Source organism: Python bivittatus, unplaced genomic scaffold (assembly GCF_059951505.1).
Source record: "Python bivittatus isolate LINGU-HERP-01145 unplaced genomic scaffold, Pbiv_v1 ctg000000_np1212, whole genome shotgun sequence".
Classification (NCBI taxonomy): Eukaryota; Metazoa; Chordata; class Lepidosauria; order Squamata; family Pythonidae; genus Python; species Python bivittatus.
Genome location: NW_028277028.1, coordinates 5,832,706 through 5,859,015, shown reverse-complemented (window position 1 = coordinate 5,859,015; position 26,310 = coordinate 5,832,706). Strand labels below are relative to the sequence as shown.

The 26,310-nt window shown below is 38.9% G+C and overlaps 1 protein-coding gene across 1 annotated transcript; it reads left to right on the top strand.

The window, feature by feature from the left end:
* On the top strand, positions 1-25,741 carry DCAF7 (DDB1 and CUL4 associated factor 7). Its single transcript, XM_007424440.4, has 7 exons — positions 1-275; positions 2,464-2,622; positions 15,642-15,753; positions 17,004-17,122; positions 17,530-17,739; positions 18,382-18,499; positions 23,424-25,741. Exons 1-7 carry the CDS (start codon positions 138-140, stop codon positions 23,594-23,596), a joined length of 1,029 nt encoding a protein of 342 aa, XP_007424502.1. The 5' UTR covers positions 1-137; the 3' UTR covers positions 23,597-25,741.
* The last annotated feature ends 569 nt before the right edge of the window (positions 25,742-26,310 follow it).

Below are 26,310 nucleotides of genomic sequence, written 5' to 3'. Positions count from 1 at the left end.
AGAAATCAGAGTTTGAACAGAGTGAATGGAGGAGTGGGGTTTGCCATCGTCGTTGTGTGAGGTGAAGAAAGACTGTCGGGAGCGATATCACGGGAGGACGTCGTGAGAGGCTGACGGAGTAAGCCTTCCCGCCCGCCATGTCTTTGCACGGGAAGCGCAAGGAGATCTACAAGTACGAGGCGCCATGGACCGTCTACGCCATGAACTGGAGTGTCAGGCCCGACAAGCGTTTTCGGCTTGCCCTGGGCAGCTTCGTAGAAGAGTACAATAATAAGGTGGGCCACCTGGCAGGTCAGTGGGCGGGAAGGGGTCACTGGAGAGGCCGGTGTGGTGTCGAGTGCTGGGGTCCGCTGAACCGCCGAGCGAGTTCCGCACTGCAGCTTTGGGCTTCGTTCAGCGCCTCCCAGTCGGTCCCCTCCGGCGGCGGCGGCGGCCCAGTTAAGCGCAGCGAGGTCCGAAAGGGAGGATGGGGACTGGAGCGCCAGAGGCCAAGCTGCTTCGGGACGTTTGGTCAGGTTTGACCCTCGGAGCGGCTCTGCTTCTTCCAGAGAGTGGTCAGACTGCTGCGTGACAAGCAGGAGCCATTGGGATATTCGGGTTGTTTTTTTTTTTTTTGTTGGCGATGAAAAGAGAAAAACTGCACCTGCGCACTTTCTGCTGCTCTAGGAAGTGGGAGGAAATGTAGTCACTTTCTATCTTCATAGCTTTAGAAGTTGTGTTATTAAATTTACTCTTGGGAAACCCATGGTAGCTACACGTTGTAAAGTTTGCTTGAGACATGCCTACCATATGTTCCTTCAATATTACAGTTACGTTGATAACGTAAGAAGAGCTCTGCTGAATTTAGCCCAGCACAGGGGCCAAATGGATTCATTTCGGAAGCTCACATGCCTGAACTGGAGGACTATAACCCCTTCCCTTACAGTTTTCTTGCAAGGAGCATGTATTTATAATTTAAATTTACAAGGCTACTCAACTCATGGCCCCTGTTTCAGGAAATAGTAATAAACAGTCATCAGTATTACAGTAGTAGCTGGTGTTAGTGTGATCCTCCATGGAACTATCCAGTCGCCTTTTCCACACCATCCAAATTTGCTGCCATTACCACAATTGTGGCAGTGAATTCTTGGGTATGTGTAACAAAAAAGTATTTCCTTCCGTTGGCCCTCAATCTTTCTGCATTTAATTTTCAGTAGATAATCACACACTAAAAGGAGAAAAACTTATCCATTTCCTTGATATTTATGCTGGGTATTATACTTCTGTTGTGTCTCCCCTTGCCCTCCTTTGTTCCAAGGTAGACCCCTGATAACTGTAATCCTTCCTCATACAGAAGCTACTCCAGCCTCCCTATTCTTTTTAGTAGCCCTTTTTTGCACCTTTTCTAATTTTATATAGTAATATCCTTTTTAAAGTGTTGTGTCCAAAACAGTAGCCAAGGTGTGGTCTTACCACAGATTTATATAAAGGGAATATTATACTGACAATTCTGTTTTTAGTTCTCTTCCAAATGACTCCAAGATGGAATTTAAAATTTTTATAGAAGTGCAAACTGGATTGATATCTTCATTGAGCCATCTGCTCTGACTCCAAGATACCCGTTCTAATCAGTGACTACTGGGTCCATGTGTGAAGGTTGGAATTTTTGTGCCAACATGCACCCTACATTTATTTACAGTGAACTGCGTTTACCATTCTGAAGTCAATTCATCCAGTGTGGAAGGTTGCTTTTGTAGCTCATCACAATTACTTTTTGATTTTACTACCCTGAACAGTTTGGTATATAACAGTTTGATGTGTTCAAACTGATCACATCAGTCACTTCACTGATCAGTCCAAATAGGTTTTATACAAGTTAAAAGCACCACCTCATTTTGCAAATCGTGCAAGTATGAGAATTGTTCATTTATTCCTATTCTCTGTTGATTTTTTTTTTAAAGTTGCCTATCCGTAAGAGCATCTGTTATTCCAAGGCAGCCTAGTTTGCTCAGGAGCCTTTGGTAAAGGACCTGGTCAAAGGCTTTCTGAAAGTCCAAGTGTAGAATATCTGTTGGGTCACCCTTCTCCACGTCCTTTTTGACACCTTCAAAAAAGCTGGAAAATTACCGAGACAATAGTTCTGTTTGGTTCCTTTTCAGCAAGACTAGTTCTTCTATCCTTCTCTGTGTTATTTTCTGTTAAAGTTTTTTCAATTTTTTGCCCTGGAATAAATTAACAGGCCTATAACTACCTTTGTTGCCCCTGAATCTCCTTAGAAAATTGGGGTCACATTAGTTATTTTCCAGTCCTTAATAACAGATGGCACCGTTTAAAAGAATTGTATTTTTTTTTGTGAAAAGATGGCAATTTCATATTTAAGTGCTTCAAGAGTTCTTGGTGGGCACCATCTGGACCTTGGGATGGGTGGGTGGGTGGATCTATATATATACATATACATGCACACAAACATTTTTTTCCTCATAGGTTCAGCTTGTTGGGTTGGATGAAGAAAGCTCTGAATTCATTTGCAGAAATACTTTTGACCACCCATATCCCACTACCAAGCTCATGTGGATCCCAGATACCAAAGGGGTTTATCCAGACCTTTTGGCAACCAGTGGTGACTACCTGCGTGTGTGGAGAGTAAGTAGACCATTTAGAAGGTAATTCTTCTATGCTTTGATTTGAAAAACCGACAGCAGCAAACCAGCTATTATGAATTACAGAGAAGCATTACACTCAGCTTACCAAAGTACAGTGGTACCTCAGGATACGAACGCCTCTACTAGCGAACTTTTCGGGTTACGACCAGCTCCAGCCGCAAAAATTTACCTCAATATGCGAACTCCGCCTTGGGGTACGGTCATTTTTCCGCCCTGACACGTGGTCCGTGGCCATTTTTCCGCCCCTGACATGTGGTCCGCGGCCGTTTTCCCGCCGCGCCGTATGGCGCCCGGCCTTTTTCCCGCCGCCCCGCGCCTGGCCGTTCTCCCACCCCTGACGCGTGGTCCGCGGACGCCAGAACGGATTAACGGTAATTACATTGAACCTTATGGGAAAATTTGCTTCGGGGTGCGACCAAATTCGGAGGGTGGAACGGATTAACCGGATTTACATTGAACCCTATGGGGAAATTTGCGTCGGGTTACGACCAACTCGGGATACGCCCAGATTCACGGAACGTATTAAGTTCATATCCCGAGGTACCACTTTATAAAAGGAATGGCTTTTGAGGCATGTAACTTGCCCTCTTTCATAGGTTTCTCAGAATATTCCCACAGTGCATTGGAATATTGGTGAGACCACAGCAGTACCTCAAATATAGCACTGTATTCATCAGACTGGAGAGCCAGAGATAGTTTTGTAAACAGTCATTTCACCTGTAAGCTCCTCAGTTATCAGTGAAAAGAATTAACTCTTCACCAGTTCACAAGAAATATGTTACAAAGAACCTGAGAAACTGCCTGCCCTAATGTAATCGGAGATGAATAGGTTCTTAGTTGGAAATCATTCAGTGCAGAAATGCTTGGAACCCTGGGGCTTCAGCTCCAATTGTGGATGAGAGGGCAGACTTGGCTTGATTACCAAATCCTGGGTGGGGTGGAGAAAGGGGGAGTTCATCTCTCAGAGATCTGCCCCCCCCCGGTTTCCAGTTTGTCCCAGTATGGAGGGGAGTGGTAGCTATTGTCATCCCTGAAACTCAAGAGATGCTATTCTGGATAAACAGGTGTGAGAATTTGTTAAGTGTGATTAGACTTGAAGGGGCAGTTGGGCTTGCTGCTGGTATATCATTCCCCCTGCTGTGCAGCAGGATCCCTAGCATGGCTGCCAAATTGGTGGTGTTGGGGAGCTTCAACCTGCCTTTCCTGGGTGAAGGGTTTGGAGCAGCTCAGGAGGTCATGGCTGCCTTGACAATCATGCACCTGGCCCAACTTACTAAAGACCCAACACGCATAAAAGGTTACATGCTGGATCTGGTTTTTGTTTTGGGGCAGACATGATCTGAAAATGTTGGGGGCTTAGCACCTTGTTGTGGATAGATCACTGTGATGGCTGTGGAGTTTCACAGTGCAACCACCCCCACCCCCAGTGGGGAAGGACCTATTAGATTGGTCCACTCCAGGCACCAAATGGACCCAGTGGGTTTTAGAGGGCCATTGGGCAAGGTTCCCAAGGATCTGGTGAGCAGTTCAGTCAAGACCCTGGTTGCCCAGCGGAACAAAGGGATAACTAGGGTGCTTGACCAGATTGCACTGGGGCCATCTTTCCCCAATCCACTGCAGTTCCTTGGTTTATGAGTAGCTCAGACAGATGGAGTAGCAGTGGAAGTGCCTAGAATGTCACTGGAGGAAGACCCATTTTGAATCTGGCTAGAGATTGATAAGAGTGCATGTCCAAGCCTATACAGTAGCAGTTCAAGCAGTAAATACATTACTACTCTTGCATCTGCTGAATGCCACCTAGCAGCTCTTTTTAAATTGACTTGTTCCCTTTTAAGGAAAGATAATCACTAAGAACATCTGAAGGGCTGAAATGGCAGATAAAACCACTCAGATTTTAATAGAGTTGGATTCTAGTTGGATGGTGCTAATGGAGGTGATTGCAACTTTGTCCTGTAAATTGCTCTGGGATCAGTTTGAATCTGTGAGTCCTGAGGAAACGAATAGGCCTCTCTCTGTAGTGTCAGCTCTGTCACTTCTCAGTTGGATCCCTGTCCCTTATGCTTGATTGAGAAGCATTGATTAATGTTTGAAGTTCAGTCTTCAGCCACTTCATGAGAGTGGCTGAAGACTGAGCTTCAAACATTAATCAATGCTTGTTTGAGTGAGGGTGTGTTCCATTACCTCTGTAAGAGGATAATAGTGCACCCCCTGCTCAAGAAGCCTTTGCTCAACCCAATTATTGTGGATTATTTAGATTTTGTGGAGTACCTCAGGGCTTTCTACTCTCTCCACTTCTTTTTGACATTGATGAAACCAATCATGGGGGTCATCTGTCAGAATGGGGTCTGGTGTCGTGGGTATGCTGATGCTGACGCAGCATACTGACGCAGCTACACATCTTGGCATTGGACTAAACTAGTGATATAGTAGAAGTGCTGATCCAGTCCATGGAGGCTGCCAGGCTCTGGATGGGGAGGAACAGATTCAGATTAAACCCCTCCAAGACACAGTGGCTTTGATTTTGTGTACCAGATGATTCCAGAGAAATAACCATCTTTGAGTCTGAATGGAGTTGTATTCCCTTGTTAAGAGATGGTTTGCATTTGGGGGGCCTCCTGGACTCACAGCTTCTACTCAATCAGTAGCAGCTATGGACAGGAGGACTTTGTACAGTTATGTTTTGGGCACTATTTACATCCATTCCTGGATCAAGAGGCCCTCCTCATAGTCACTCATACCTTAGTCACCTAGTACTTGGATTACCATAATGCTGTATACAGGACTGCCCTTGGAAAGCATCTGGAAGCTACATCTGGTACAAAATATGGCAGCCTGGGCAATGTTGGATATATCCTGATATACTTCAGTGACTCCACTTCTTCAGGAGCTGCACTGGTTGCCAGTTGGCTTCCAGAAGAGATTCAAGGTTGTTTAAGGTCCTACATGGCTTCACATAGGGTTATCTGAGGGACCGCCTTTTTCCATATTCATTTGTCCATGCAATCAGATCTAATAGGGTCAACCTCCTCCAAGTCCTGTCTGTGCAAAATTATCATCTATCAAGACCTTGAAAACAGGCATTTTTCTGTTTAAAAGTTTTAATAAAAATAATATATTAAAATGTTTAAGAGCTTTAATAAAAATTATATACAGTGGTACCTCTACTTACGAACTTAATCCGTTCCATGACTCTGATCGCAAGTCGAGTTGGTCGCAAGTCGAAGTAAATTTTCCCATAAGGTTCAATGTAATTACCGTTAATCCGTTCCGGCGTCCGCGGACCACGTGTCGGGCGGAAAAATGGCCGCGGACCACGTGTCAGGGGCGGAAAAATGGCCGCGGACCACATGGAATGGGCGGAAAATGGCAGCGGACCACGTGGAACGGGCGGAAAATGGCCGCGGATCCGGTTCGTAAGTCGAGGCGAGTTCGTAAGTAGAGGTAAATTTTGGGGGCCAGAGCTGATCGTATCTCGAAAAATTCGTAAGTAGGGGCGTTCGTGAGTAGAGGTACCACTGTATATATAAAAAAGACAGGATAGATTATAGAAAGAAGAGTAATATTAGAGTTAGAGAGAAAGGTTAAAATATATTTGTACTTATAATTGCTGTGAAGAATATTGGAAGCCACTACTTTATATCTTTTTTCTTTCTTTTTTTTCTTTTCTGTTTTTCCTCATCTTTTCTTGCACTTTTTGCTTTTTTTTTTATTTTTCTTTTACCTTTTTCTTCCTTACTTTATATTAGTTTGTGTTAATTTTTATCTTCTTGTTTTAATAAAAATTATATACAAAAAAAACCCAGGCATTTTTATTTCTATCCCATATTTTAAAATTCCCTCCTCACACCTTCCCTCCTGTATTTTAGAAGAGCATTTAAGACCTACCTGGTTGTTCCATCTAACACAGGAGGAGGGTACGTTGTGGGTGAAAGTTGGAATCTGGCAGACCCATGACTTTATGTATTTTTGGTTTATTATTTTGGCATTGCCAAATTTGTTTATAATATAGGTGGGTTTGTTTATTTTTTTAAGAGGGGTGCTTTTTATTTTACGCTGATTTTGATTGTTAACCACCCAAAGTATTTGGGAATGGGTGGTATAAAGTGAATAAATAAATACTTGTAACCCTATCCCTTTCATTTCAATAAATTGTGTTCAGGAAGATTCTGTAAGAATCTTACTTGGAAAAATTACTATCAGTTTTGTCAGCTGCCAAGAATTTGACAGGAATAAGAGAAATATGTTGAAGTTTAGGTTTTTTTTATGCAATTAAAACCAATTAATACATTATTATAATTGAAATAAATTGTATTTAATTATCAGAATGTTAACTTTCCTAGCTAGGGTTCGGTTTCACTGCTATTTTGCATTTACATGAAAATAAAATGAAAACAATGTTCTTCAAAGCAATAGTCTAGTAGTGTGTTCTTTATTGTAGTTCTGCAATAAGTATTCTTATGTCCATAGGATTGCTTACTACATTTTTAGTAGCTATACTGGCATCTTTTTGCATATTGATATTTCTTCTGTACCTTCCTACAATAAATATCTCTATATGCTTAGAAACTTCTTAGATGGCTCTTGGTACCATGATAAAATAATTTTTGACATTACAAACTTATTGAAACATTTATTTTCCAAAGCAACCATTGAATTGGAAAAGGTAGAAATACTCTGTTTGGGTTCACATATCACATTAAACCATGATGGAGTCTTGTTTGGTTTTGCCTTTGCATGTTACATAAATCCACCCATTATGGTTTTAAACCATGATTTATAGTTTAGTGGAGTGATTGAACTCAGTTGTGGTTTATTCAATAAATTAAATAAACCATAGCTCAGTGCAATACCTGAACTTCATCACTGTCTGATTTTTTCTAACATTTAAATTCTATTTTTTTATTCACACAATTTTGCTCTAGTCCAGAAATGGATTTAAAAAATGAAGATAAAGGCCCCATTCTTGTAAGCAAGATAATCAGAGGCAACTGTAGTAGCCACTAAATGCCTTTCCTAGGCAAATACAGCACTGAACTTCCCAATACAGGTAGTCCTCATTTAGCAACCATAATTGAGCCTGGCAACTCAGTCGTTAAGCAAAGTGATTGCTAAGTGAAACTGAGTGTGCTTATGATCTTACTTTGGCTTTCCTTTTCTTTACCTTCCTGCGAAGGTCATAAATGCAAGGATTGGTTATAAAGTTACTTTTTCATCACCATTATAACTGCGAATGGTTGCTAAATGAGGCAGTCATTAAACAAGAACTACCTGTAGTCCTGTAGATTAGCAGTAGCCCAGTCCAGTAGAGAACATATTTTTGTTGCTATTCCATAAGCTGCCTCTCCCATTTCTGGTATATTTTTTCACAGGTTTGGAGGGTTCACACTTGCAGTAAATTATGATTTGCTTAACCATAGTTTCATTAAATTGATTGGTTTCATCCAACATGCCATAGCATAAAGCAGGGTTTTCAAATGGTTTACAAATAAACATTTGAATCCACCGTTAATTTGATTTATACTAGAGAAATGGATTCCTTGAGTTACTGTTATCATTTGATAACAGATGACTTTATATGTATGTATGTATGTATGTGTATACACACACACACACACACACCCATACATATTTTCTCCATTTTCCCTTGGGTTCCCTTTTCTAGGCATCAAATATATGCAATTAATAATTCTATTTATCTTGATTTGCTTAATATTTATTTGCTTTATTGTGCTGTATTATATGATGTATTGTTGGTTATCCTTACATGTTGTTAATGTGAGGTATTTGTTTTATTTATTTAATTAAATTGATGTGGTCACCCAAATTGACATAGCAACTCTGAGTGGCTAATAACAGGTTTAAAAAACTATAAAAAAATAACAGCCAAAACCAACTAATATATAAAATCTATAAAGACCACCGAGGTGAAAACAGATCTAATAAATTAAGAACACCACATGGGCTCCAGCTAACCTCCTGCCCCCATGCCTGGGAACACATCCAGGTCTTTAAGACATTTTGGAAAGCCAGCAGGGTCAAGACCAATCTAATCCCAAGGGGTATGGTGTTCCAAAGAGGACATGATGCCACAGAAGAGGCCTGCTTTCTGGATCCTGCAAGATGACATTCTTTAATTGATGGAATCCACTGCATGCCTCTCCTGCTGTAGAAAAATCAGGGGGAGATGGTCCTACAAATAAGGGCTTTATAAATGACAAAGCCCCACAAAGGGCTTTATAAATGACAAACTTCTGGAAATGCACCCAGAAGCATACTGAGAGCTAATGCATCTTGCAGAATAGAAATGTAACATAACTGTCCACACTGTCACATTCTAGACCAGCTGAAGTTTCCAGATGATGTTCAAGGGCAGCCCCATATAGAGTGCGTTGCAATAATCCACTTGGGAGATGACTAAAGCGTGAGTGACGGTGAGCAGTGCCTCTTGGTTCAATAAAGGATATAACTGGAGCACAAGACAAGATTGTGCAAAGGCCCTCTTAGCCATGGCTGCCATGTGTTCCTCAAATAGCCATGAGCCCAGGAGAACCTTCAACTTGTGCACCAGTTCAGTTTGGGATAGTATAATCCCATCCAGAACTAAAGATGGAAAATCAGTGGAGCCAGGAGGTCATAAAAGCCATTTCAGTCTTGCTAGGGTTAAGCTGAAGCCTGTTCTCCCCCATCCAGGCCTCCAGACACAGAGACAAGACCGCCAAAGTATTTCTTGCTTGGCCTGGAGCAGAGATGTAGAGTTGGGAATCATCAGTTTACTGATGATACTTCGCTCCCTGCTGTCAGATGACCTCTCCCAGAGGCTTCATGTAGATGTTGAGCAGGAATGGAGAGAGTCAAAACCTAAGGTCAGAACTCTCTCCTGTACCAACACTGACTGGAATCAGCCTTGGAGGAAGGAGGAGAACCAGCACAAGGTTGTACCCCCGCTCCCAACCCCTGGAGCCAGTCTAGAAGAATACTATGACCAATGGTATTGAAAGTCGCTGAGAGATCAAGGAGAGCCAGAATGGACACACTAACCTTTCCTACTCTTGCCAAAAGTCATCCACAAGCACAAGCAGTGCTGTTTCAATTCTATATCCAGGTCTGAAACCTCACTAAAAGGGGTCCAAATAATCTGGTTCCTTCAGGATTTTCTGAAGCTAGTGTGACCACCTTCTCAACACTCTTCCCCAAAAGTGAAGTTTGGACACAGGAAGAAGTCCAGTTTGGTTGGTTCCAATGAAGGCTTCTTGAGGTGCGGGGGGTAAACCATCACCTCTTTCAACATTGGCAGGACTTCCCCCTCCTTCAGTGATGAATTCATCACCACCACCAGGACCCAACTGCACATGATTTCCCAGAAAGCCTTAGCTAAGCAGGAGGGACATGGGTCTAATACACAGGTGGCCAAGCTTACCATTCCAAGAACCCTGTCCACTTCATCAGGACTAACAGGATCAAACCCATCCCAGATAGCAGAGCCAGACTAAGTCTCAGTTACCTCTGTGGGATCTGCCTCCAGGCCGGAGTCTGGCTTGGAGTGAATTCAAATGCCTTTATCTGAAGATGCCTAGCATTTTCTTTACAGCAGCTCTGGAAGGGAACCTCCAGTTCCCCAGGAGGGACCATGTCATTCTAAAAGAGGACAGCTATCCACAGACTATTTCATCTCCTTTACCTCCATGACATAGGTCTTAATAGTGGCTGTAGTTCATGCTTGATCGGGTTTGCCCCCTCGTTGTCCTCCAGCGCTGCTCTAGGTGTCTCTTCTCACATTTTCACCTCCCTTACCTCCTCTGTAAACCAAGGGGAGGCCTGGAATACACAAGAGGAGAGAAGCCACATAGGCATGCCATGATCTGATCCCAGTCTACAGCTGCCTCTTATTCCAGGCAGTGACTGAGGCTTCAGTCAGACCGTGCACTGGCCCTTCAGGAATAACCTACAAGCTCCCTCTGGAACTGAATAGGGTCCATCGGTGCCTGGGGTGGACCATTCAAATAGGCCCAGCCTCCCTGCAGCAGGGAACAGCAACAGAGCACTCCATGGCAATCAGAAAGTGATCTGACCATTGATGGGGAGTGATGGTAATCTCCACTCCAGGGAGAGCAATTTGTCAGCTACTGTCCTGACAAGAAAATCAGATCTTGCGTATGACCACCATTATGTGTTAAACCCTTGACAACCTGGGTCAGATCCAAGACTGTCCTAGTGACCATGAACTCCCAAGCCATCTCAGACTCTGCCCCCAGAGAAGGCAGTTTGAAGTTCCCCAAGACCATAAGCTTGGGGAACTTCATGACCAGTTAGGCCATGGAGTCAAGGAGCTCAGGCAGACAGGTTGCTACACAGCAGGGATCTGTTACAGTAGCAGTAATTCCAACTGATCCCTAGAGCCCAACAAACAGGATCTCATATCCATTATGTATGAGGGTGCATCTCTGAACACCACCAGAGTATCTCACATGACATTTGCTACTCTGCCACCTCTGCTCTAGGCTCTTGGCTGACCCCACATTCAAAGTCCAGGCAGGTATATTTCCAAGTGGGGAACACTCCCCACCATGCCCCAGGTCTTCAGAATACACACCTGGTCAGCCATCTTATCCATAAGGTCATGGATGAGGGCCTTCTTCTATCATAAGTTTTTTACAGGCTAACCAGGTATTCAGCAGTGGCAGCCAAAAGCTGGGACTTTTGAAGGTCCGATGACTGGGAAATAAGGTTGAGTGTAGGAGGCTGGAACATGGCACCTGGACTGAGTTCCCTGAGTGTGGCCTACCCAAAAATTTCTCCCTCCTCAGCCCAATATTGGACCATCTCCAGGTCACAGAGTCCCCTCCACATCTCAACTGGTCTGTCAAATTCACCAGGGGAGCCATATGGGTCACTGGTATGCTTGTACACCAGCAGTCAGAACCGCCACCCATACCCCATCCAGCCATATAAGAGCACCCCAATTTCTACCTGCTCTTATGAGGGGTGCCCAATCTCTCTCCTCATCCAATAAAAAGGTGTCAGCCTGCTACTCCCCATCCCCCCCCCCAAGCAGTATCCCCACTGGAAAAGAAAATCACTCTTCATTGTCCAGTCCCAACTCCTCGTTGAAAAGTTCCAGCTGCACAAACCACAACCCCTACCCACCAAGGGAAGATAAAAATCCATGGAGGGAACCTGACAGTTCCACACCACAATGGCTGAGAAACCAGGTGGCGGTGCAAGATGGCTACCAAACCAGAGCAGGGGTTGAATGTAGTCCCAGGACCCAGCCCAGCCACAAGAGCCCTCTCTTGCTCCCATTGCTGCCAGATCACATTATTGTTGGTCACACAGTCAGCCAGATGTTTAGACTGGATTTGGCATTTTTATCCACCTATCAAGTCCTTCCCATGGACCTGGGATAGGCAGATGTTGTTTGATGGTGTTAAAGGTATTATCACAGGATATAAGCTGTTCCAAGTAAAGCAGCCTTTTGCAATTGACTGATGGTCATTTTGTCAATGCTGATGGTCTTTAAGTGGTGCTTCAGATGTTTTGGGATTGCACCAAGGTACCTATTACTATACTACTAAAGTACTAAATTACTATATTACTAAAGTACTATCTTTGCTTTCTTTTGCCATAGTCGTTCTACTTCTTTTTGCAGGTCTTTATATTTTGTGGTTTTCTCCAGTTCTTTCTCTTCTATTCTGCTGTCTCCAGGTATTGTAGTGTCCACTATCCAGATTTTTTTTGTCTTTCTTATCAACAGTTGTTAAATCTAGGGTGTTGTGTGGCAGGTGCTTGTCTGTTTGAATTCTAAAGTCCCAGAGCACTTTAGCTTCTTCATTTTCTATTCCTTTGTCTGTTTTGTGGTTCCACCAGTTCTTGCTTGCAGGCAGATGGTATTTCTTGCAGATATTCCAGTGCACCATTGTTGCTACTTTGTCATGTTGTTTGTAGTCAGTTTGTGCAGTCTTCTTGCAGCAGTTAACTAGGTGGTCCACTGTTTCTTCAGCTTCTTTGCAGAGGTGACATTTGCTGTCTATTGCTGTCTTCTCAATTCTGGCTTTGTATGCATTGGACTTGTGCAGCCAGAATAAGCCCTTCTGTCTCTTTCTTCAATTTTCCTGCTCTTAGCCGTTGCCAGGTCTTGTTGTTATCTCCTTTGCCTGCTAGTTTGTGTGTGTGTGTGTGTGTGTGTTTGTACTGGCCATGTAATACTTTGTCTTGCCATGTCTCTTTTCTGTTCTTCATTTGGCCTTTCTTATAGGCCAATTTGGTTTTTTTGGTATTCAGTAAGCCTTTATGGTGTACTAGCTTCAGTGCATCTTCTTCACTGTCCTTCAGATATTCTTCCAATGCCCTTTTTTCTTCCAGCTGTCTGGTGGACTTGTAACATTCTACAGCCACCTGTGCTCCTTGGTAGGTAGAGTCAGTCAACATCGCTGCATGGATGAAGGGCATGATTCATTGTCATTATTTTTCTGGTCTTCCTATCCAGGGCTTTTAGTTCAGCTTGAGTCCAGTCCACTATTCCATTTGTATATCTAATGACTGGAATTGCCCAGGTGTTAATAGCCTTGATGGTATTTCCTCCACAGAGTTTGGACTTTAAGATATTCTTCACTTTTCTGATGTATTCACTACTAACCTTCTTCTTGACTTCAGTGTGCTTGACGTTGTCAGCTTGAAGGATGCCCAGGTATTTGCAGTGATCTTCTTCATCCAGAGTCTTGATGTTATTTCGATAGGGCATCTTGATTCCTTCAGTTTTCACTATTTTTCCCCTATCGTTGTTGTTATTATTAATTATTTTGTACCTTTGAGTCAGTGTTGATTCCTGGCAACTGCCTGGACTAGTCCCTGCAATTTTCTCAGCAAGGTTTTTTCTTGGCAAGGTTTTTTCAGAAGTGGGTTGCCATTGCCTGCTTTCTAGGGCTGAGAGAGAGAGTGACTGGCCCAAGGTCACCCAGCTGGCTTTTTGTCTAAAGTGGGACTACAACTCATGGTCTCCCGGTTTCTAGCCTGATGCCTTAACTACTACAGCAAACTGGCTCTCAAATGATTATATTAGGTGCATATTTGAAGCCTATAATAGAAAAATTGAAGTTCCTAAAGAAGGTGACAGGGTAGGCTCCAGATAGCATTGATTAATTCATTATGGGGCAGAATTTCATAATATTAGTATGATGCAAATTTTATATTTCTTCCTAAATAATGAATAAAGATTTCCTTTGAGGAAGGCAAGACTGATTCACAATTGGAATTGTCATACTGGGAACTACTTAGGGGTCTTAAAGTTTTTGTCAGGTATTGATTTTGATTTTTTAATATCAGTTTCTTCATATTATTTGCTGTAGCTTATTACCAACTCTAATTTAGTATATTTTGAGTACCTTTTGTATCTAGATCTGTATTCTAGTAAAATTATACAAATGTGGAGAAAGCAGATTAAGATTTTAGATGACTTTGACAAGAGTATTTTAGGCTTAGTATTTTAACAATAAAAAATCCTTAGACCATTTCATGTAAATTAGGTTTCAAACTAATTTAGATTTTGAAAATGAATATTTTAAATTTGAAAATAATAATGTAATTTTTTGTGTGAAAGCATTGTGCATTAGTTGTGCTACTGGAAATATTTTTTATATACTTTTGGTTGGTAGACTTTGATGATCTGTTTAAAAAAACTACATATGACAACTGCAGTGAGATTACTGTATGCTCAAAAGTGGAAAGGCTCGACACTACCCACAATGGAGGAATGGTTGATGAAGATGATGGAATTTGCAGAGATGGCTAAATTGACCTCCTTGATTAGAGAAAAGACAACATCTACATTTATGGCTGACTGGAAACCCCTTAAAGACTTTTTGCATGAAACAGAAAAAATGCACTTATGACTTTTGGTTTTGATGATTAGAAAAAAATTAGACACTGTAGTAGAAAAAAGTGAGGTTTTTTTTTTGTAACCATAGAGTAAGAGATAACTTTGTAATCTTACTTGTATTTGCTGCAAAGAAAATTGGAAGCTTCTATTTCTTTTTTCTTTTCTTTCTGCACCTTTGTCCTTTTCTTTTTCTCTTTCTTTTTCTTTGTTTTCTTTACTCTGTATTAGTTTTTGTTAGCTTCTATTTTCGCTTTAAAACTTTTAATAAACATTTATATATATAAAAAAGATGATACCTTAAAAAAAATAGGGTAGACCCTTGAAGTCTGATCTTTGTCCATATTTCATGAATGGACAGCGAAAATAACAATATAACCCATATCTGTGCATTTGAGATTATATTCTTTGTATCTATGGTATGTAAAACCACAAAAAATGTACTGTAAGATATTGAAATTTAAGTCTCTTGCAAGATTTATGAGAGGATTGCTTACAGAGCATACTTTATAAATCAATGGTAATTCCTCCTAAAAAAAGAAACATTGAATTTATTATAATCACAATGAATACTGAGATGAGTATAGTTCGGAACAAAATTAAAAAAAGAAATCAGTTTTGGGTTAAATTATAGCCAAGAAGATCTGACAATGCAAATACCACCCCTTTTGTATGTGCAGAGTGCAACACTGTCCTTGTCATTTGCTCCCATTCATCACCTCCTGCAGACACCTCTAGCTAAATCCAAAATTACGTGAGTTGAAGTAATTTATTCATGCAATTTTCTTCTGTGCCCCTTCAAAAACTATTAGAGCAGATTTTAAGAGTTCAAGGTAGAAGTACAATTCTGCTGCTGGAAGGAATTCCCTCTAACTTAACTAAACACCTCCCTTGAATTCTATATTTTAATATAATGAAGAATCCAATAATTGTAATGGGAAAACTATATATCATCTCTGATTTTTGCTCTTTGGATGGAATGAAATGTTATGGAGAAGCATGAGACTGTGGAGGACAGCACAAAAAATGGCCTTTTCCCTAAATCTTCTATATATTGACTGTTCATATTCTTTTAAATAAGTACACTGACTCAATGTGATGACAAGCATATATTGATATTTTTCGTTCAGGTGGGTGAAACAGAGACCAGGCTAGAATGTCTGCTGAACAACAATAAGAATTCTGATTTTTGTGCTCCACTGACCTCCTTTGATTGGAATGAAGTGGATCCTTATCTATTAGGTAAGGGCCAAATACTAATCTAGCAGAATGATGACGGTAACAGAATTAAAACAACTAAGAGTTCTATTATAAATTTAGCTAAGAAAATTGTTGGTGAATATCTGTTTGAGAAACTAGCCAATGATAGGCTTCATATTATCTTCTAGATGAGAAGTAGACAATCTTTTGGTGGCCAGTGGCCTTAACAGATTGGGGGCAGTGGAGAGCCGCGAACGGATGAGCTACATCATGCATTTAAGTGAGAGGGGGATTTAGAGGAGTTTCTTTGTTTTAATTCTGACTGGGCTTATACTATAATTTTCGTCTGTTCTCAAAATTCCGAGAAACTATACTATTAATTTTCTGGAATCATGGCCAGAGGAGACTCTAAAAGGCACAGAATATGATTCTATTTATCAAGAGAATTAAACCAGACTTGGAAGAGCTTCCTCTAGTCATTGAATATGACTTTTTTGTTCAACAGTAAAAACTTCATGAAGTTGAAAGATTGTTCTTGACTTAGTAATGACATATACTGGAGAGGTTCTTTTATGTACTTGACTTGGTTATCACAGATTGGTTGAATCAACATGGAGCTGCCTGGATATTATGCAGATATTCAGCAGAAAAATGATTTGTGATTTTGGTGTTTTTCTAATTGCATCATGACTTCATTTAATAGCTAAGGAAGTAGGAGCTTCTTGGTCTTTTATCTTTTTCTCCCATTTTAATGTTTATTTGAATTCTCACTAAGGCTTTAAAATTAAAGTTTATACTAGCAAATTGTATCTATGCTTAAAATGTATATACTTATTTTCATTCTGTTATAAATTATAGTTGATTAAAACTTACTTTTATTGATGTACATTAGTTCTGTAACAGATATTCTTTATTGGAAGTGATAATACTGTTCTTTATTACATTAGTCAAGTCAAATATATTTTGAACATATGGGTAGTCATACTACCATGGCATTAAATAGAATATTGATTAACAACAGTGTAGAAAAATATGTCTTAATTTTTGTTTTAAAGCTGATAGTTTGACTTAAATGTTTTGACTGCCATAGGGGATCTGAGGATTGCAGCTCTGTTTTAAAAAAAGAAGAATGAACAGACACATTGAGGTTGTTTCCATAAATCAAGAAGGGGGTGGAGGTTTACTTTCCTGAGGTCTAGAATTAGACATTTTATATAATGACCTATATACTGTATGTATTGCTTTTAAGGAAAAACAATATATGTATTTTCTTCCCTCTCAAACTGTGGCAGGTACTTCTAGCATTGACACAACTTGTACTATTTGGGGTTTGGAAACTGGCCAGGTCTTGGGAAGAGTGAATTTAGTGTCTGGCCACGTCAAGACTCAGTTGATTGCCCATGATAAAGAGGTGATGGTGTACTTTTTTCTCTTTTTCAGTCATTATGTGCAATTACTAAAAGTTTTTTTTTTTAATCCAATCTGTAAATTGGAAATAGTGATCTAGGAGCCAAGGTGGGTTCTGTTGCTGCTATTAGTAATGCATTTATTTTCCTTTTAGTAATTCATTGATAATGGGGAATCAATACAACAAAGTAAAATATTTTACAAAAGAAACATTCTGCTCAGAAGGAGAGAGTGTTATGCCTAAAGTCCTATTTTTTGGTAAGCATTGTCCTTTTTTAGGCTAAAGCAAATAATTTGTTGGACATACCTTCTGTACTCCTGCCTTTGCATGAAGAATTACAGTGGGGACAGAAATCCTTAGTATGGGAAGCATCATATTTTATCACTTTTTTGCCATTGGTATCTGAACAGGTATATGATATTGCATTCAGCCGTGCAGGAGGTGGGAGAGACATGTTCGCTTCTGTTGGTGCTGATGGCTCAGTGAGGATGTTTGACTTAAGGCACTTGGAGCATAGCACTATTATCTATGAGGATCCTCAACACCATCCTTTGCTCCGCCTTTGCTGGAATAAACAGGATCCTAATTACCTTGCAACAATGGCAATGGATGGTATGGAGGTGAGACACTGTTCTGTGAGAATGCCTAGTACATTTTGCTTCTGATAATATAGTGAGCTTGATAAACTATGCTTTCCAACTGTGTGCTGAAAGCAAGGGGACTACAGTTTTTGCTACATGGATTACTTACAATTATCTTATTTGCACACAGTTCCATGAAGTAAAATAATCAGGTAGATGTACATGCTGATTAGAGGATACTAGTATATTATGAAGAAATGGACAGTTAGTAATCGTTATAGTGGCTTGGTGAGATGAGCTAGCCTGCCTTTGGTTGCTGTAGTATCTCTACCAGCAGAACCCATTTTTAGAAATAATAAACTACTCTTGTGTTAATTTCTCAGTTTTAAGAAATAAATTGTACTGATAGATAGCCTAATATGTGAATTGTACTAATGAGCAGTGATAGCATTTTACATTGTGATTTGTCATCTAGGCTTCTTTGCAAAAAGTGTCTATAGTCAGGAGATACTATCGTATTTTTATATTCATTATTAGAACAAATATATTTTTCAGTTACTTGGAATAAATATGCTGACTTGATAGCTCTGAGCACTTAAGAGACTATGTAATGAAACTATAAAAATAAAGTCTAAGATAACTTCTTCAGAATTAACGTTTAGAATTATTTTTCCCTCTAAGGTTGTGATTCTAGATGTCAGAGTACCTTGTACACCAGTTGCCAGGCTGAATAATCACCGAGCATGTGTGAACGGTATTGCTTGGGCACCACATTCTTCTTGCCATATCTGCACAGCAGGTAAAGATGGATTATTTGTATTCCTCCCCTCTTTTATTTGGGCATTTAAGAGGTGATTGGGATTTACTATCATTTCCAAATAGGTGAACATAGGATTGTAGTCTAAGTTCTCTATATATAGTTTGAAGGCTAATAAAAATAACCCAAAGAAATCAAAGGCATGAGATAAGAAAAAAAGGAAAGAAAATATAGCTAAATGTAATTTCACCAACACCATTCACTATACTTCTCTATTCTTGCAAAAACCCTTGCTTCTTCCACATACATACTCCTGTAATATATTGTCTTTTCTTAAATCTCTCAACTCTCTGTTTTTGAGAATCATTAACTCCATTCAGCCACAGCTTTCTTCACCTTCATTTTGACCTATTTACTCTTCCTTTAGATACTGTTTTGTAATTTGGTCCTTGTTCGTTCTCTCCATATGACCAAATCACTTTAACATATTTCTTTTGTACCCACTTTTGTAATCAACCTACATTCATTCAGCATTCATTCATTCTTTATCCTCTCTCTTCTTGTTTTACCATACATACTTCTTAAGTACTCCATTCCCATTACATTCAACTTACCCTTATGTTTCTTCTGATATACCCAGGGTTTACTTCTATGGAACAGTGGGAGTCAAAGCATGCTTTTATATACAAGCATTTTTATTCTTTCAACAAACATTCATCCCTTACAAGAGACCGCATACTATTTATTACTTTTCTGCTACCATTTGCATATCTTAACATTTCTCTATATTCCTTTCTTTAGTAAACATTGTACCAAGATATATACATTATCTATTAACTCTTGTTTGCATCATTCATACATAACTTGCAATTCTCCATTTTATTTTACCTTGTCAAACACAGTGTAGTCTTTGATTCCTTGATTTTCAGTACCATAATTCTCATTGCATCTTACTATCTAACCTACATTTGCTGCAAATAATTTGGGTTCTCAGCCAATCAGCAGTTGTTGATCGGTCCTGCACATCAGCTTGGAGGAATCTTAGCCTTTTCCTCCTTACAGAACAGCTTCAACTCAGAGATGTTGGTGGGCTTGTACACATGAACTGCCCTCTTCAGGTCCTTCCACAACATTTCTATAGGATTAAGGTCAGGACTTTGAGTTGGCCATTCCAAAACATTAACCTTCTTCTGCTTTAACCATTCTTTGGTTGTATAACTTGTGTGTTTTGGGTCATTGTCTTGCTGCAGGACCCACTTTCCCTTGAGCTTTAGTTCATGGACAGATACCCTGACATTTTTCTGTAGAATTTGCTGGTACAATTTAGAATTCATATTTTCATCAACCATCCTGGTCCAGAGGCACCAAAGCGGGCCCAAACCATGATAGTGCCACCACCATGTTTCACAGATGCAATAAGGTTCTTATGCTGGAATGCAGTGTTTGCCTTTTGCCAAACATAATGCTTTTCATTCAAGCCCCAAATTTCTATTTTGGTCTCATCTGTTCCCAGAACATTCTTCTAGTAGCCTTCCAGCTTATCCACGTGGTCTTTCGCAAACTACAGACAGGCAGCAATGTTCTTTTTGGAGAGTAGTGGCTTTCTCCTTGCAATCCTGCCATGCACACCATTGATGTTCAGTGTTCTCCTGATGGTGGTCTCATGAACACTGACATTCACCAACATAAGAGAGGCCTTTGGTTTCTTAGACATTACCCTGGGGTTCTTTGAGACCCCCCGGAGTATTACATGCCGTGATCTTGGTTGGTCGACCACTCCTGGGGAGGGTAATATTGGTGTTGAATTGCTTACATTTGCACACAATCTGCCTGACTATGGGCTGGTAGATTCCAAACTCTGGAAATAGTTTTGTAACTTTTTCCAGCCTGGTGAGCATGAGCAACTATTTTTTAGAGGTCCTCAGAAATCTCCTTTGTTCAAGCCATGATGCACTTCCACATATCTGTGTTGTAAAGATCAGACTTTGATATGAATACCCAGAATTCTGTTATTTAAATAAGGTAGGACCTCCCACACTCACACCTGATTATCATCCCATTGATTGAAACACCTGACTCTAATTTCCCCTTCAAATGAACTGATAATCGTAGAGGTTCACATACTTTTGCCACATAAATATGTAACTGATTCATTTTTCTCAATAAATAAATGAACAAGTATAATGTTTTTGACTCATTTGTTTAATTGGGTTCTCTTTATCTAGTTTTAGGATTTGTATGGAGAACAGATTTTATGTCATATTTATGCAGAAATATTGAAAATTCAAGAGTTCACAAGCTTTTAAGCACCATTGTACATGCAGACATATATGTTCATTCACATCCCTATATACCTCCAACATCAACACAAGGACTCCTTATAGATTTATCAATATATACAGTAAACACTAAGGATAAATCACATATCTTGTCTTACTCCCTGTAGAATAGGAACCATTTACTAAGCATTCCATTTATTCTCATATATGCATTTCTGCTATAATATACAATTCTTCATTCAGTAATCAGCTTTCATATTTGTGCAAAGATATTGCATAATTTAAGGCAATTCATTTTATCATACAGTTTCTCTAAATCAACAAACGTACAATACACTTTCTTTCTCACATTCATGCACTACTCAGTGACCTGCTGAAGAGCAAAGATCTAGTCTGCATAGCCTGTGTCCAGCATAATGCCTGCATCTGTACTTCCCAATTTTTGGTTATTATGATCTCTTGTACCTTTACAATCAGAATTTAGTCAACACCTTCCTGGCCACACTCAACAAATTAATTCCTTTGTGGTTTTTGCATTCACGCTTGCCACCATTTCCTTTACCGAGAGAAACAATAACGACATTCTTCCAATAGTCAGGCCCAGAAGCAGTCTTCACGTACACGTTAAACAAAACATACAGCTACACCATAAGCTATATCCATATTGTAATATATCCCACTGACACCATCTACAGTTGCAGTCTCAACATTTTTCAACATTCTCACAGCTTTGACTTAACTTCATTTTCATCATCTTTTCATATTTATAACATTCATTTCAATTCCCTTCTTTGACATATCACTATCATTCCCATAAACATCTCTAAATACGCCTTCCAGCATTCTTTTACTTTAGTTTTGTCCTAATCATTTCATAATCTTTTTTAAAATTGTCACTCTGCTTTAGGCTTCTTGTTTAGTCTTTTTCATTGATATCCAAAACATTTTTTTATTTTTTATCAAAATCACTCTGCATTTTTCTTGCTGTTTCTTGCTCCCTTTGACTACAATCTTTACAACAATCTCCCTCCTCCCTCCCTCCCCCCCATATATATATGTTATACAGTATCTTTCTTCCATCCTTATTTTTTGCAGTGGTCATTCTATTAAGTGAATGTTTTTAATCAACAGGTTTTTTTCATTGTATCATTTCACCAAGCATCATACTTTCCATTAGCATAACTCCACACACTGTTGTGGCACACTATAAAATAATTCTTCTCATTTTGCCAGAAGCAACTTCCATATCCTCTTTCCTTACATTCACTTTTTATTCTTTCTGGTAGCAGATTAATCTGTTCTCTAATCATTGCTCATGCAGAATTCATAATTTTTCTCTTCCTGCAGTCATTCCGTTTTCATTCTAGTTTTTATTTCTTATTTCTGTGATATCTATTTCTTTCCAAGATCCACCCTTGACATTAATGATCTGTTCCATATTCAGAACTTCTTGTCATCCTTATTTCTTTCAATAATACTCTCAGTCCATCATAATCAATCAAATCAATCATGCTTTCTGATTCATTACTTTTCCATATGTACATGTGAGAAGATTTATACTTTATACTTTAAACTATATATTTGAACCAACAGAGCTTTTCCTAAGCAGATACTCACCAGGCCCTGTTCTCATTAATCATGGGTCTCTGAATTGTCCATTTACTTTTTCAGTACTCTTTTGTCTCATTCCTGCTTGTTCATTTTATATCACCTAACAGAATAATTTCCCCCTTGGATAACATTTATTCAGAGTGTTGCAGTTTTTCCCAAATCTCCTCCTTGGTGTTCCATTATCAGTGTTCAGTAGAGCATAGCATGGAACTATCACCAACCAATGGATTCCTACTTTATACACTCCCACAACAACATAGATGACATTAGTTAGTACTTTTTGACATACATCATAGTCCTTTCATTCATGCTTAAGCCTATAGTTTCACTTCCCTCCTTGTATTCATCAACTCTCCTTCTTTCAGATCTCTTACATCATTCCCCTTTTGCTAAGTTTCATAGACATACAACATATTTTTCTTTATTTCACTTATGCTCTTTACCATTTATTCATTTATATTCTAGTTTGCAGTCTTCCATATACCATCATCATCATCAAATGTGCCCATATATATTGACCTTCACTGCCCATGATGGCTTTGGGAATCAGAGCTTCCATATAATGCATTATAGTGTAGGTGTAGATTAGCTTACCAGCCTTATGCAACATGGAACATTCCCTGCTAACAGTGAGGAAAATTCTGATCAGTTTTGACATATTTTGGCCAGAATGCCAGGAGTCCAGCCAAAGCCCAATTTTACCTCAAGCATGCTCATGCTATTCTGTGCAAGCTAGTGTCTCTAATCAGGGACTGCCTTGTAAACCAGCATACTGTGTAAACCAACAATAAGATATATGCACTGTACCAATACATACTTAGGATGCTTATGTTTTACTGTTCTAAAATAAAAATAAAATGTTACAATGTAATTTAATTAACATGATTTTACCTGGGAGAAATACTTAAATTTCTACCCACCAACAAAAAATACTTTCAGGACTAGCCAGATATTGTCAGTATACACATATATGATAGTAATGTCACCAATGACTACTCAAGACTTTTCCCCTCTTTTTGGATGAATAAATTATCTGCAGAGAAAACGTAACTAAATCTGTATTTCACCTTTGACAGCGGATGACCATCAAGCTCTCATTTGGGATATACAGCAAATGCCTCGTGCCATTGAGGACCCAATCTTGGCTTACACAGCAGAAGGGGAAATTAACAATGTACAGTGGGCATCAACTCAGCCGGACTGGATAGCTATCTGTTACAACAACTGTCTGGAAATCCTGAGAGTGTAAAAATAACTAGGTTATGGGAAATAATGAAGCAGGATGATAGTCTTTCAGTCTTCTAAAGTTAAGAACAAAGCTGCATTGAAACAGTGTCACTAGCTCTTATTAACTTCTTCTAGGAAGACTTACAACTGGAGTTAATGAGTATATATGATGAACTTCTACCCACCTTTTCTCTCTCCTCTCCTTCCCACTCCATGCCAATGACTTAAAAATGCAGGGATATCCTTGGTGTTTCAGATCTCAGATTTTATTAACATGTTCAATTAAAGTTATGTATATATTATGGCCATTTGTGTTGAGCATTTTTATTACAATGGCACTGACTGCCAATTTACACTCTACCTGAAATAATTTGTTATAGTTGCCTAAAAGCTATTCAAAGTTATAGAGCTATAAAACTAACTTCTATTAAATATTTTATTCTTTTCCTCTCTTTCCCTGCTCCCAGGCAATTTCTTTGATATCAATTATGAGTTTGCAAGGGCTTTCTGTGTAACTAAGTTCTGTTGTTGTTAAAATTGTTCTTTGCCTATAAGCAAGGACTTGTCCTTTGCAGGAGCTGTTGCAGAATATATTTTGCTCTTGCAAAAATAACTTGGATTGAAGCTTTAATTTGATATGCTACATTAGATAATCATCTACATGTTGCTGTCCCTTCTCTACAACTAAAGAGTCTTGAAAAGTAATAGCAGTGTATAAAACTGTGGGTATTTGGGTACATACCTAGTATCTGATTACAAAAATACATCTAGTTTTAAATTGTGTGTATGTATTGCCCTCCCTCACAACATTACATTTTTTAGTAAAATGTAGGAAATACTTCAACAACTGGTGGTTTTTACTGTTCTAATAGACGAGCATTTTCCTGAGAAGTTTTGCTTTAAACTTTCAATAGCAGTTTTTATATCATTTATCTCAGCAGTGATGCAATTATGCAAAAATAAACAAACAAACAAACCAAACAAAAATCTTTCCATAAGGCAGCATAGGATATACACATACTATAAATCCTGAGAATTATATATGTTGTTTATATGGGATGGTGCTTTTTCTGAAAACATGAAAATGATCAGATACATAAAATTTATAGTACTTCAAAATGTGCAAGCATCTCTACTATAGGTATATTAATATGCTGTCTCTTATTCCCATATCAAGCTGCTTCAATAGTGTCACCTGTATGTGTATGATAGCTCTTCTCTGATACATTAAAATGAGTGTATTTATGATTGATTCCTCCTCCTCCTCAGAAGAATGGCTTATTTAGATTTCAGAGAAGATGCCATAGTTTTATGTCAGAGAACATTTTTCCACAATAACTTGAGGGGGGGTGATCAGAAGGTCTTTTCAGATGTAACCACCAGTCATGTATATAGTGAGATCAACTGTGACAAGCCTATTGATTATTTGTCTCATAGTATGTGAGTATAGTACAGTTATGGGAAAATATAATTGATATATACATACCTGTACTGGTCTAAGGTGCATAGACCATGGGCATAAAATATATCTAGTAAAGGAGCCAAAACATGCAGATCTAACATGCAAACAGTGTTGGATTGTCAAGTGATGAATATGGATTTGTGGTACCTGTTTTAAAAGGAACAATGTTCTTAGTGTACAGGATATTGATTAATATGAACTTTTTTTTACTAACCAATTCTGAACTGTAAGATGTTATCTTATGTTGTGTACTCCCAGTGTGATGATTTCTTAAAGGTGTGAAATTTGTAGCATGACTGTATAAAGTTCCAAACTCCTTGTTCTTTCAATAAGCAATAGCACTGATTTATGTTCCTTTCCCCCTGCTCCCAGGTGTTGCATATATTTTCTAAGCCAATATCGTTGGGCAAAGTTGTTATTAATCTTATCTTTATGTGGCGGACAATGGTTAACACTGCAATATTTTGATTTTTATGGAAAAATATATGAAATGGATTTTATCTTGATTTGGGACACCCGATTTCTGAATTGTATTGACATGCTGTAAAAATTTTAACAAGTTTTTTAAAGAGTTTGAAGTAGAATGCTGGAATTTTTAAATTGTTAATCTTGCTTCCTCTGCATATTTTGGTTTGTTCCATTCCTACTTCCTTGTGTGAATTCTGCCTTTCTTACGTTTTAATAAAATGGAACATTTCTAAATTATTCATGATGGTATAAAATGGAAAAAAAAAGACATTAAAATATACAGAGTCATTTCATTTGCTGAAAATTCAGTTCTGGAAAAAAAAAGCAGTATAGAACACAGTATACATTAAAATACAGCTGTTTAGAAATAGGCCAAAATGCAAAATTCAAATTTACATTGAATATAGCTATATAAATAAAAGTTGGAGTAAAGCTTTTCTTTTACATTAAAAATAGAAATATTCCTGACAACCTAGTCCCATGTTAGGATTCAGAGTGAATTTGATAATTAACCTAACAAATGTGGGTCCTTGCCTGCAATGGAGACTAACCCAGTTTCAATTTGTATGACTGCAGTAAGAGATGTAGCAATCCACTTGAAATAAAATTTAGATTGGATGATGGGTTATTTCATCTCAACCAGAAAATCCAGCTGTAAAATAATTTATGTCACTATGGTTTTTTGAGACAATTTTTATTAGTGTGATGCGGCAGGGCTAAATGAAATTTTTAAAAAGGTCCTGAAGACCTAAAGTACCCAAAAGATCAGGGAGCCTTTGTGGGTTGGGGATTAACATACAGTTGTT

Excerpts from the sequence above, each read along its gene's own strand:
- DCAF7 (XM_007424440.4), top strand. The coding sequence starts at position 138 with ATGTCTTTGCACGGGAAGCGCAAGGAGATCTACAAGTACGAGGCGCCA. Across the intron at positions 15,754-17,003 it reads AGTGGATCCTTATCTATTAG|GTACTTCTAGCATTGACACA; the intron begins GTAAGGGCCAAA and ends AAACTGTGGCAG. Across the intron at positions 17,123-17,529 it reads TGATTGCCCATGATAAAGAG|GTATATGATATTGCATTCAG; the intron begins GTGATGGTGTAC and ends GTATCTGAACAG.